The following is a 12,192-nucleotide window of genomic DNA, read 5'->3' on the forward strand; positions in this document are numbered from 1 at the left end:
CTAAAACTCCAAAGCTAAATACATCAGATTTTATCGAGTATTGTCCATGCACCGCATACTCAGGAGACATATAACCACTGCAAAATATCGTTGCAAAAAAAAGAAGTTAAAAACAACTAAATTTAACCTATAAAAGAAGTTTAAGCAATACTTACTATGTTCCAATAATCCTATTGGTCTCGGAATCAATTTGATCTCCCCAAAATGACCTAGCCAAGCCAAAGTCCGAAATTTTTGGATTCATATTGTTATCTAGAAGGATATTGCTAGCTTTGAGATCTCTATGTATAATTCTCAGTCTAGAATCTTCATGAAAATAAAGAAACCCTTTAGCAACACCACGAATAATGTTGATGTGCATATGCCAATCCAATAATTTACTCTTTGCTTGATCTGTCCAATCTCACATTTATGTTAGTGCATTCTAAATTCTCAAAAATAGAAAATTAAATTAAATTTAAAAAAAAAAAAAACACACACACACAATTTCATTGGGACGGAGTGCTTTCAATTAGGTCAAGGACGAGGTTCAAACCAAAAATAAAGGAGTCCAAGCTTTTGTTGGACATGTATTCATAGATTAACATGTTTTCATTTTCTTCGATGCAACAACCAAGAAGCTTCACAAGATTACGGTGTTGAAGTTTGGCAATTAAAATAACTTCATTTTTGAACTCGTTCAATCCTTCTCTAGAACTCTTTGAAAGCCTCTTCACAGCTATATCTCTCCCTTCTAGCAGTGTACCCTGAAACTCAAATAATTGATATATTTTGAAAAATAATAAAATATAGCTCAACTAGTTATGTTATCATTTACCTTGTACACAAATCTAAAGCCACCTTCTCCAAGCTTCTTGTTGTTTGAAAAATTATCTATTGCATTAGCTATGGCAGCCAAATCAAATATCGGTAACTCCATATCTTCCTTCCCACCTTCATTGTCACCATCCTTCATCTGATTTCCTTTTGTCATTCCTAAAATAACAAGAGATGTATGGGCATGAAAAATCTACTAATTATTTAAACTTCTTAACTATAAATTGACTCTCATGAATTAATTATTATCAGAGTTCATTTCTTACAACCTACCTTGGTTTCTGAATTTCTTCTTCCATATGTATGAGACTAGTCCAACTATTGTCATTCCCACGACTAGTAATGTTGAGCCAACTATAATTGCTACTAGTTTCTTTTTCTCAAGATGACCTAAAATATAAAAATGTCTAAAAGTCTGAACAAACATATAATCAGCCTGCTTTCACCAATTGAACATTAGCCAAAAGATATTGTTGTCCACATGTCCTATTGTTTAAAATAGAAGAACAAAAACTAGGACAAAATCCAAAGAGAAAAATAGAAGTGAAATCGTACCTAATTCTGAAATGGCCATCCTTATATGGAGGTCTTGCCCACTCTCACCGAGTTCTCTTATATCAACAAGGCTATCAAACCAAAGCAGGCAGCCGCTTCCTCCATTCCTGATATCTAAACTTGCATATGCTGTGCAGGAGCAGTTTTTCAAACACATTCCTTCGCATTCCTTGAGGCTCTCATGCTCTTGTTATACCAGCAAGAAGATGTGTCCGGCAATTTCACCTTCATGCGCTGCTGGAATCCATCTCCGTCATTGCATTCCAAAGGAGTCCTTCGAACACACCCATCAGCCCAATCTGCTGAATCCCAATGTTTTGGAGACTTGGGTAAGAATCCTTCCAAGCATGCACATACAGGAGACTTACTGATGTTGCAGATAACATATTCACCGCATAACGCATACTTTTCGCACTCATCTGCCTGGGATGTGTAGAAAAGCTGCCAACTCTGTGTCCGATCCATCCATACGAATCCTTGCGCAACGCCTGATAGGTTTTGCACAAATCTTGAGAAAATAGAATTCTTTAGGATATTGTAATCGTAATAGACCTCCTTCTCATTCACCACCAACTCATCCTCAAATACAGGATTCGATCTTAAGTCTTAACCCATAATATCCTGTAAGATGAAGGCCATTCCATGACCCTGCTCTAGCCTTTATTTAATCTCCCTTCCTATATGTTGGGAAAATTGATAATTAATTGGTTACCAATTTCCCACCAGCCCTTTATGCGAAAGACAAGTTTGGAAGGAAAACACACGAGAACACACATCAATCACACACATACACAAAGAGTTTACGTGGTTCGGCAATATGCCTACGTCCACGGGGCGTAATCCGGTCTCCTTCTTTACTATTGAGAAATATTGAGTATAATAGTACAAGCTTGAACGGCTCAAGTTTAATATTCCAAACCCAAGCCCTTAACCCCTTGTACACCTCACTCAACTGTCCATCTCAAATACCCAGTAAAGAAAAGTCACAAAGTGTTCTCACCAATTTGGACTTTCCGGATCCCCACTTAACCAAGGACTGCATGTCCTTTTATAATGGCTAATCACAAAAATAGGAGAACAATTTTAATCCAATTGCTACTGGGAAAACGAAACCATCATGAATACAAAGTCTTTTCATGATTAAGATAAGCATTGCAACCCACATGTTTATCCACACACGTTTTCTCCAAAAAATCAAATTCCAGTTATTCTTGGACTCCTTTTAAAACTAACCTTATCCTCTTATAGATAAATATGACTTGAGCCCACTAACTTGAATATTGATATTTTCCAGCAATTATCTTCACACTTATTGACAATTTGAGCCATTATCAACAATCTCCACCTTGGCGAAAATTTGGCAACCTCCACTTGAGACCTCAAGTCTGCATCTTGACCGATGCCCATCCCCACGTCCTGGGATGTCTTGCAAAACACTGTCTACACCAACAGTAATAATTCCATAAGAATTATCATGCTCCACCATAAAGAGCACATGCACTTAGAACTAAACCATTCCAAGAATTTTCATTTTCGGCACATGTCGAAAAAGTCCTGCTGAAAAATATGGTGCAACTTCCATGTTTGGTTCCCCCGGAAGTTCATCAGCCATCGACACTCTTTTCCACCACATACCTGACATCAAAAAACCAAACCAATGTCTCGTATGCAAATGTGGACCCGCTAATAAAACACATCCATTATCCTGACATTTTTAGCGGTCATGCCAGAGGATGTACATGCCCTTATCAAAGAACATCATCATCTCTCTCTGTAACAAGAGAAACAATATTAGCGTTTTTGGAGCAATCTGCCGAATCCGCTCCTCTTTTTGGACAATTTCTTTTAAGGTGTCCAGATTTCCCGCAACCCCAGCATACAAGATTTCCCTTCATAGGGTTCTTTTTCTTCCAGTTTGCAACTACCAACGCCGAGTTCTCAGGTGTAGAATTTTGTCCACCACTCAGCCTTCTTTCCTCTGACAAAAGTTTGCTGGTAACTTCTAAGAAGAAAATCTTCTCCTTCCCATGAATCAAAATTGGCTTCATATGTTCATAGGAAGACGGAAGAGACAAGATAAGCCTCAAGGCCTTATCTTCATCGTCCATTTTAACTCCTAGAGCTTCGAGTTCAGAGACGATTCCATTGAGAACACTCAAATGGTCTGAAATAGTCGCACCCTCAGCCATTCGCAGTGTATGAAACTGCTCCTTCAGGTACACCCGGTTAGAGATTCCCTTCGTCTGATACATCTCCTCAAGCTTCTCCCAAAGCTCCTTTGCCGTTGACGTCCCTTGCATGTTAGCAAGGACGTTCTTAGCCAGACACAACCGAATAGAACTCGCAGCCCTCAGATCCAAATCTTCCCAATCCACGTCGCTAGTACCTGATTTTCCGGCACCATCACTGGAACTAGACGTGGGTATACCTTTCAACGTTTTGTGTAGCCCAGATTGGATTAGGATGTCCTTGACTTGTATTTGCCACAAGCCAAAATTCATTCTCCCGTCGAACCTTTCAATCCCAAACTTCAAGGACTGCATTTCTTCTTAACGAGTAGAAATCCGCAACCAAGCTCTGATACCAATTGTTGGGAAAATTGATAATTAATTGGTTACCAATTTCCCACCAGCCCTTTATGCGAAAGACAAGTTTGGAAGGAAAACACACGAGAACACACATCAATCACACACATACACAAAGAGTTTACGTGGTTCGGCAATATGCCTACGTCCACGGGGCGTAATCCGGTCTCCTTCTTTACTATTGAGAAATATTGAGTATAATAGTACAAGCTTGAACGGCTCAAGTTTAATATTCCAAACCCAAGCCCTTAACCCCTTGTACACCTCACTCAACTGTCCATCTCAAATACCCAGTAAAGAAAAGTCACAAAGTGTTCTCACCAATTTGGATTTTCCGGATCCCCACTTAACCAAGGACTGCATGTCCTTTTATAATGGCTAATCACAAAAATAGGAGAACAATTTTAATCCAATTGCTACTGGGAAAACGAAACCATCATGAATACAAAGTCTTTTCATGATTAAGATAAGCATTGCAACCCACATGTTTATCCACACACGTTTTCTCCAAAAAATCAAATTCCAGTTGTTCTTGGACTCCTTTTAAAACTAACCTTATCCTCTTATAGATAAATATGACTTGAGCCCACTAACTTGAATATTGATATTTTTCAGCAATTATCTTCACACTTATTGACAATTTGAGCCATTATCAACACTATAAACCAGTTGGGGAAGCCCACGAGGATCTATCCGCATTGAATACTCACCTTGACCCGGATCTTCCGTGCTCTTCCATGATGAAATAAACCTATCAAGACCAGTTTCTAAATTCCATCCAAGCTTCATATCCGGAAGGAATGTGTCACATGGATAATCAAAACTCTGCCACATAAACTTCTCCGCGTCATCAACATTCCCATCTTTGACAACAAGATTTCCAGTGTCCAAGAGCTGTGCAACTGAATTTTGTGGGGTTGTTGATGTATTAGATGACCAAACAGTACCATTGGAGCTATTAAGAAGCACAAGAACTCCATCATCGGTGACCTTTAAAACTCCTGAGCGATCGCTAAGCGAAGCGTCTCTGTTGGCTACCCATACAACTGTCACCGGAGATATCATGTACCAAATTCCCACATATCGGCTTTTGGAATTACCTGGGCTGAAGAATCCCAATTGAAATTGTCCGCCAGCCGAAACTAAAGTGCCACCGTCTCTGAGAGATTGAGTTGGAGTGATAGTGTCAAGTGAAATGGAGATTCTAAACAGAGAGAAGACAGAGTATAAGACAAAAAGATGAGTAAAAGCTTCCATTGATTTTCTTATTCGGAGACAGTAGTATATCCATAGAAGAATAGATTTAAGCAGCCAGAGAGCTCATTATAAGTTGTTTCCGAAGACAAAATTACTTGGAGTTGGAAACCATGATTCTCCAGAACCACAGAGAGAGAAAGAAAGATACGAAAATGGAGTCTTCAGTCAGGTGGCGCAGGCTCTTCGAATCGACGTTGCTGATTTCTCCAAAAACCAACACAGAGAGATATAAAAGACGAAAGTGAAAACCACGCAGCTTCTCGATTTTTTTTAGTCTTTACTGATCCTGACACCTTACCAGCTTCTTCCTTTTTTTTTCGTTGTTTTTCAAAATGTATTTCCTTTCTACAAATTTGAACTCAGGAAGCCTGCTTCTCCCATCTTATCTGAAACTGAAAGTGATCAAAAGTCGTTCATGGGGCCCAAGATTGCAAAAACCGCATGCTATGCTAACAAAAGGAATTATTAATAACTCCTGAGGCTGAGGGCAGTCAAGTCACTGGGGTGGTTGGAACTCTCCATCAAAAGTCAAAGTCGGTGGATTATGTTGAAGTTTTTGAAGAGCTCAGGTAGCTTTCTGGACTCAGATATTTCCAAATACTGATATTTTTTAAATAAATTAAATTCTAATGTTAATTTGTCTTGCATGGGATTAATTGTATGATCGAGGAAAAGAAAGGTGACCCTCCGTTTTACATTAAAAATATGAATATTAAGTTTTATATTAATTGTTTTCAGGTAAAATTAAGCTTTAAAAATAATTTTAAAAAAATCTAATTATAACTTAATTAATTATTTTGATGTAATATTACATATACTTTCACGAAGAAGTTACGATTATTGTTGATTTAACTTGGTATCAATCAACTTCTCTCTTAATTTTAAAGGAAGAAAGAAGAAAAATCTCTCGTGGCTTTCCGTCACTATCAATCAACTTCTCCATTTAAGCGGATTTCCATTTTCCTTTTGCTGATCATTTGGAACTCGTGGTAGGATCAGCGGATCGGGCCAATATATGTCTGTATAGGGAAGAAGTTTTCGCAAAGAAAAAGTCTAAAAATAACATATTCTTATCTTATTTCATTATTAGTTTACTATATTGGCATAGTATTGTCAATTTATTATTGATTTTTTTATTTATTTATTAAGATTAATCTAAAGATATATAGACAATGCCAAAGCAATATAGTAGGATGGTGATAGAATAAAAATATTACTCTTTCACGAAATGTTGAATTTTCAGTCTGCCAATCAATGTTAGATAAAGAAACAAACTGGTTTTTATAAATTATCCTAATAAAGTGATATGCATTATTAAAACATGGGAGAATCACATTTTTTTTAATAGCATGTGTTTTTGGCTCATGATGTAAACAATTGCTGACCTTCTCATGGCCTATGTAACACTCTAGCTCATGTATACTATAAAGGTATTTATTTACATTGGTCTCAACAAATTAGCTTTTTGGCTATTTTAACTAGCAATGTAACAAAAAAAATGCTTCACATCTCGTTCAATAAAATGACTGAGAATTTGTTAAGCTGCTACAGTGCTCAGCAAAGCTCAACAAATCTTTATTTATATGAATAATAAAAGTAATGTTGCTCTCTCTCTCTTCCCTTGGGATAGAAAAAATAGATAAATAAATAATATTTTTTTAAAAAAATGAAAGTAAATAGCTATTATATTTAGTCGGATGTAAGTCATTTGAAAAAGTGGATAGTTAAAATAGAAAAATATGTTTTTTAACTAAATATTTGTTGAGCCGGATGTAACTGTTCCAAGCTAAGAGTAGTAACAAAACATTTCTTAAACTATATTCTCTTTCTACAACAGATTTTGATGATCTTCCCTAAATCAAGAGAAAGTTACACTGCTATAGTGCTATCTAAAACTCTACCCAATTCTCATTTTTCTTTTCTTTTCTTTTTTTTTTTCTTTTTTTTTTTTAGATTAATGAACAATTTTATAAAAGGAAACCGAAAGTTTACAAAACTATAACTATTTCTCTCAAAACTCTAACAATTTTGTCAATGGACCCAAAAAAAAGCCCCCAAACTATTTATCTCAACTTCAACTCCAACATTCTTACATTTTACACTACATCAATCACATTTTACTACTATTCAAATAAAAAAATTATTACAATTTTTTCTTCACTTTTCCATATCAAACATTTTTAATTTTTTCACACATCCAGGTCACTTCTTTTTTTTTTTTAAGCCATTAGCAAACACAAAACATAGAACCAGCTACAAAAAATAGCAACCAACAAAAGTACTCGAATACCCTCACGGTGTGTTTGTTAAAGGGTTTTGGTCATAGTAAAAAATTGATTGATGTAAAAAAATAATAATAATAAAAATAAAAAAATAAAAAAGAAAAAGTAACAATATTTTTTTAAAAAGAAAAAAAAAAGTGAAATAGTAAAAATGTTTGGTATTGAAAAAAAAAAATGTTTGAAGTATTTTTTTTATTTAATAGTAATAAAAGTAATTGATGTGATAAAAAAAGAAAAAGTTAAAAGAAAACAAAAAAAATGGTGAAATGAATAGTATGAAAAAAAAAAAAAAAAAAAAAAAAAGTGGGGAGAAATTTAATGCCCATAATCTTCAATGTCAACCGCCACTTAACCTATACAAGTCTCTATACGACAAAACAAAAAGCTTTTTGGGGCAACAGTGCAGCAGTGCCAGTGATGACTTTTGTGATTTTTCTGTGCCGTTACAAGCGGGATGATAGCTGCCTTAATAATGGCCGGGTGGTTAACAATACTGACTTGCCACGTGCTTTAAGTTTGATGCTTTTCTTAATTGCTCCTTATTGTGGCTCTCAACTCTCTAAATTTCAAATTCTAAAGCAAAAATCTCTGGTTTTACAAACTAATGGACTTTTATGTTTTTATGTTAATGGGTGCCAACATACTTCTTATCTTCTCAGGATTCTCCAACAGTATTGCAGCTGATACCATCACTCAATCCCAGTCCATCAGTGAAGGCAGGACCTTGGTTTCCAAAGATGGAAGCTTTGAACTGGGATTCTTCAGTCCAGGCGGGAGTTCTGACTACCGTTACTTGGGAATTTGGTACAAGAATATCCCAGTTAGAACTGTTGTTTGGGTAGCAAATCGACACAAACCAATCAAAGACTTGTCTGGTGCGTTGATGATAAACAACAGATCAAAAAATCTTGTTCTGCTCAGCCAGAATACTAGTGTTGTTGTCTGGTCGGCAAATTCGACAAAAGAAGCTTCCAGTCCAATTGCACAGCTTTTAGATGATGGAAATCTTGTTCTAAGAGATGGGAAAGATGAAAATCCAGAAAACTATTTGTGGCAGAGCTTTGACTATCCTTGTGATACTCTGTTACCGGGGATGAAGCTTGGATGGGACTTGAAGAAAGGTCTTGACCGGCGTTTATCCGCATGGAAGAACATGGATGACCCATCTCCTGGAGATTTCACCTGGGGAATACAACTAACTAACTACCCTGAAGCAGTTATGTGGAAGGGCTCGGAGAAATTCTACAGGAGTGGCCCATGGAATGGCCTTCGATTCAGTGGCGCACCAGAGTTAAAGGCCAACCCAGTTTTTGAGTTCAAATTTGTTTCCAATGAGAATGAGGTATTCTACACATACCAACTCATAAATAAATCAGTAATCACAAGAATGGTTATGAACCAGACCAACTACTCCCGTCAACGCTTCATATGGATCGAAGCAGATTCAAGATGGAGCCCGTATGCATCTGTGCCAAGAGACAATTGTGACAGTTACAACCTTTGTGGTGCCTATGGAAATTGTATTATCGGTGAGTCACCCGTCTGTCAATGTTTGAAAGGCTTCCGGTCTAAATCACCAGAAACATGGAACCCAGAGGAATGGTCTCAAGGATGTGTGCGCACTACTCAGTTGAGCTGCCAAGATGAAGATACTACAGATGGGTTTATTAAATTTTCTGGGCTCAAATTGCCGGATACTACAAACTCTTGGGTCAACAGAAGTATGAATCTTAAGGAATGCAGGATCAAATGCTTGAGCAACTGTTCCTGTATGGCTTATACAAATTCAGATATCAGAGGAGAAGGTAGTGGCTGCGCCATCTGGTATGGCGATCTAATCGATATCAGACAGATTCAAGGTGGGCAGGATCTATATATTCGAATGCCGGCTTCAGAATTAGGTATGAAGCCATTTTCGATGCTAATCATTTGTGTTTTTGCATAATTGAGCCTATTTTATTGCAACAAGATTATGATTTTGTCTTGCCATAGCTTCTTTTTAAATCATTCGACTGAGTCTTGACTTAATTTTCTTTGATATGTATTGCATACCAACCATGAAGAGGGGGGTGAGCATAAGAGAATGGTGGTGATAGTGATATATGTAGTTGCCTCTGCCATAGTTTCTGGGATGCTAGTAATTGCCTATTTCATATGCAGAAGCAGGACAAAGTTTAGAGGTAATGTTAGTTTCTCCAACTTCCAGAAATCCTATTGCCATATATGAAGCAGCAGAAGATCGAGATTAGTCTGGTTTTTGTTGCTGTTTACAGAGCCCTTGTATTTAATCATTTTTTTTTTTTTTTGGCATTATAATGATATACTTTTTCTTCTTTCCTGCACAATAACTTGCCTCTCAAACAATTATTTGAGCCATAATCGAAAAGATGAGCCATTTTCTATTTTTTTGTCCTGAGCTATTAGCCCTTTTCTAAATGGCTCTTAATCAGATCATGGTTCTGGCTGAACTACTCTGTACTCATTCCAAACTTATGAGTTAAAGTTACCCGAATCTGATTTCCTGTGTAATGTGAACACCATTTTTCTTTTATCAGAGAAAATGGAGAGCAATGTGAGAATAGATCAGAGCATTGAAGAGGGAAAAGAAGACCTGGAGCTCCCCCTCTTTGACCTAGCTACTATAGCTAATGCCACCAACAACTTTTCAATTGACAATAAGCTTGGGGAAGGTGGTTTTGGAGTTGTATACAGGGTAACCTACAACATACTAGTTTGAGGACCCTAAAGAAAAAAGCTGCACTCATTGTATTTAGTATATGGTAATCTTACTGAATTTGTGAATTTCCAGGGTACACTAGAAGATGGACAACAAATTGCAGTGAAGAGGCTTTCTAGAAGTTCGGGACAAGGATTGAATGAGTTCAAAAATGAAGTTATATTGATCGCCAAACTCCAGCACCGAAATCTTGTTAGACTTCTTGGTTTTTCCATTCAAGGAGAGGAGAAAATGCTAATCTACGAATATATGACCAACAAGAGCTTGGATTTCTTCATTTTTGGTTTGAATTCCTCATAATATATTAATTTTAGCCAAATATGCAACTACTTCTTACTTTCTGTTTTATAGTTCAAGGTGGACAATGGATTTAACATAAATGATAAACTTTCCAGATCAAGCAAAAGGTAAAGTTTTGGACTGGTCCAAACGCTTCAATATTATCTGCGGTCTTGCACGTGGGCTTCTCTACCTTCACGAAGATTCTAGATTGAGGATTATTCATAGGGATCTCAAAGCAAGTAACGTGTTACTTGATAGCGAGATGAACCCAAAAATCTCAGATTTTGGTATGGCTAAAACCTTCGGAGGAGACCAGACCGAAGGAAATACAAATAGAGTTGTTGGAACCTAGTAAGTGCAATTTAGCATGCTCCACATACAATTTTTTCTAATCAATAAGTCTCATTCTTGATGGTTTTCTGCAGTGGTTATATGGCACCCGAGTATGCCATTGATGGGCTTTTCTCAGTAAAGTCCGATGTCTTTAGCTTTGGGATATTATTGCTGGAGATAGTAAGTGGAAAGAAAAATCGGGGGTTTCACAATCCAGACCACAGTCTTAACCTTATTGGACATGTGAGTGTTCCAAAGAGTTACATTTATATTTTAATCTTAATAGACAATGAATGACAGGAAAGTTGCAAAATGTTTTAGGCATGGAAATTGTGGCAAGAAGGCAGACCATTAGAACTGATTGATACATGTTTAGAGGACTCCTGCACTGCATCACAGATATTGCATTGCATCCATGTCAGTCTCTTATGTGTGCAGCTGCATCCTGAGGATAGGCCAAGCATGTCGTCTGTGGTTATGATGTTGGCAAGTGAGAGCTCATTGCCTGAACCTAAAGAACCTGGTTTCATTTTGGGAAAAAATTCACTCAAGCTCGACCAATTCTCTTCAACAAATGAGATAACTGTTACGAGGTTAGAGGCTCGATAGTAAATCATTCTAGTATTTGTATTGTACTCTGCATATTCTATAAACAATATTGTTCATCTGTAAATTTGAACTTCACTGTTATTTGGTTTACTTTTTGACATGCTTCATTTGCACTACTCTTTTCTTCGGACACATAATGATCTAACCGGATGAAAGGATGAAAAAGAGACATAGAATTAAAGTAGTTTGACATATGGTTTACATTCACACGTCAAGGCATTTTCTTGAATACATTTTTCCTTGATCATCTGATTATATATAAGACTATTTATAGAGAAAGAGTCTAAACGCTACACATCTCTTCTACTTATAAAACAACAATAAATTTAATTTACACAAATCATCTTGTAGCTCTTAAGTTCTTGTAACTTTTGTTTCAATAGTTTTTGCCTGAATTAACCCGATTTTTATGCTCAACCAGGATTTCGACCTATATCTCTCTATCAAATGAATAGAAGCATGATATTTAGCTCTACAAGATCCCTTAATTTCACAAATTCCAAACCCTATAAGCTCATTATTCTCAATCAGTAACATCCATCCGTTATTGAACATTCCTGAAAGTAAATATAATCGTTTAGTTACACAATTAAGTTATCAACTTAATTAGAAAAAAAAAAAAAAAAAAAAAAAAAAAAAAAGTTATCAACTTGAAGCAATTAAAATCCAAGCTAGAACTGAAATCCCCAACTTCCATGTATAAAAAATCATAATCCTCAAATTGTTTCAAAGTAAT

The 12,192-nt window shown here is 36.4% G+C and overlaps 1 protein-coding gene and 1 pseudogene across 1 annotated transcript; one reads left to right on the plus strand and one right to left on the minus strand.

Moving 5' to 3' along the window:
* Window positions 1–5,489, minus strand: part of LOC132174524 (G-type lectin S-receptor-like serine/threonine-protein kinase At4g27290) — an 8,193-nt pseudogene extending 2,704 nt beyond the window's left edge.
* Window positions 5,490–7,913: 2,424 nt separating this feature from the next.
* On the plus strand, window positions 7,914–11,563 carry LOC132173746 (G-type lectin S-receptor-like serine/threonine-protein kinase At4g27290). The gene is made up of 7 exons (XM_059585340.1): window positions 7,914–9,396; window positions 9,559–9,675; window positions 10,051–10,208; window positions 10,305–10,515; window positions 10,628–10,865; window positions 10,940–11,090; window positions 11,169–11,563. Exons 1-7 carry the CDS (start codon window positions 8,100–8,102, stop codon window positions 11,454–11,456), a joined length of 2,460 nt encoding a protein of 819 aa, XP_059441323.1. The 5' UTR covers window positions 7,914–8,099; the 3' UTR covers window positions 11,457–11,563.
* Window positions 11,564–12,192: the final 629 nt, after the last annotated feature.

Source organism: Corylus avellana, chromosome ca3 (assembly GCF_901000735.1).
Source record: "Corylus avellana chromosome ca3, CavTom2PMs-1.0".
Classification (NCBI taxonomy): Eukaryota; Viridiplantae; Streptophyta; class Magnoliopsida; order Fagales; family Betulaceae; genus Corylus; species Corylus avellana.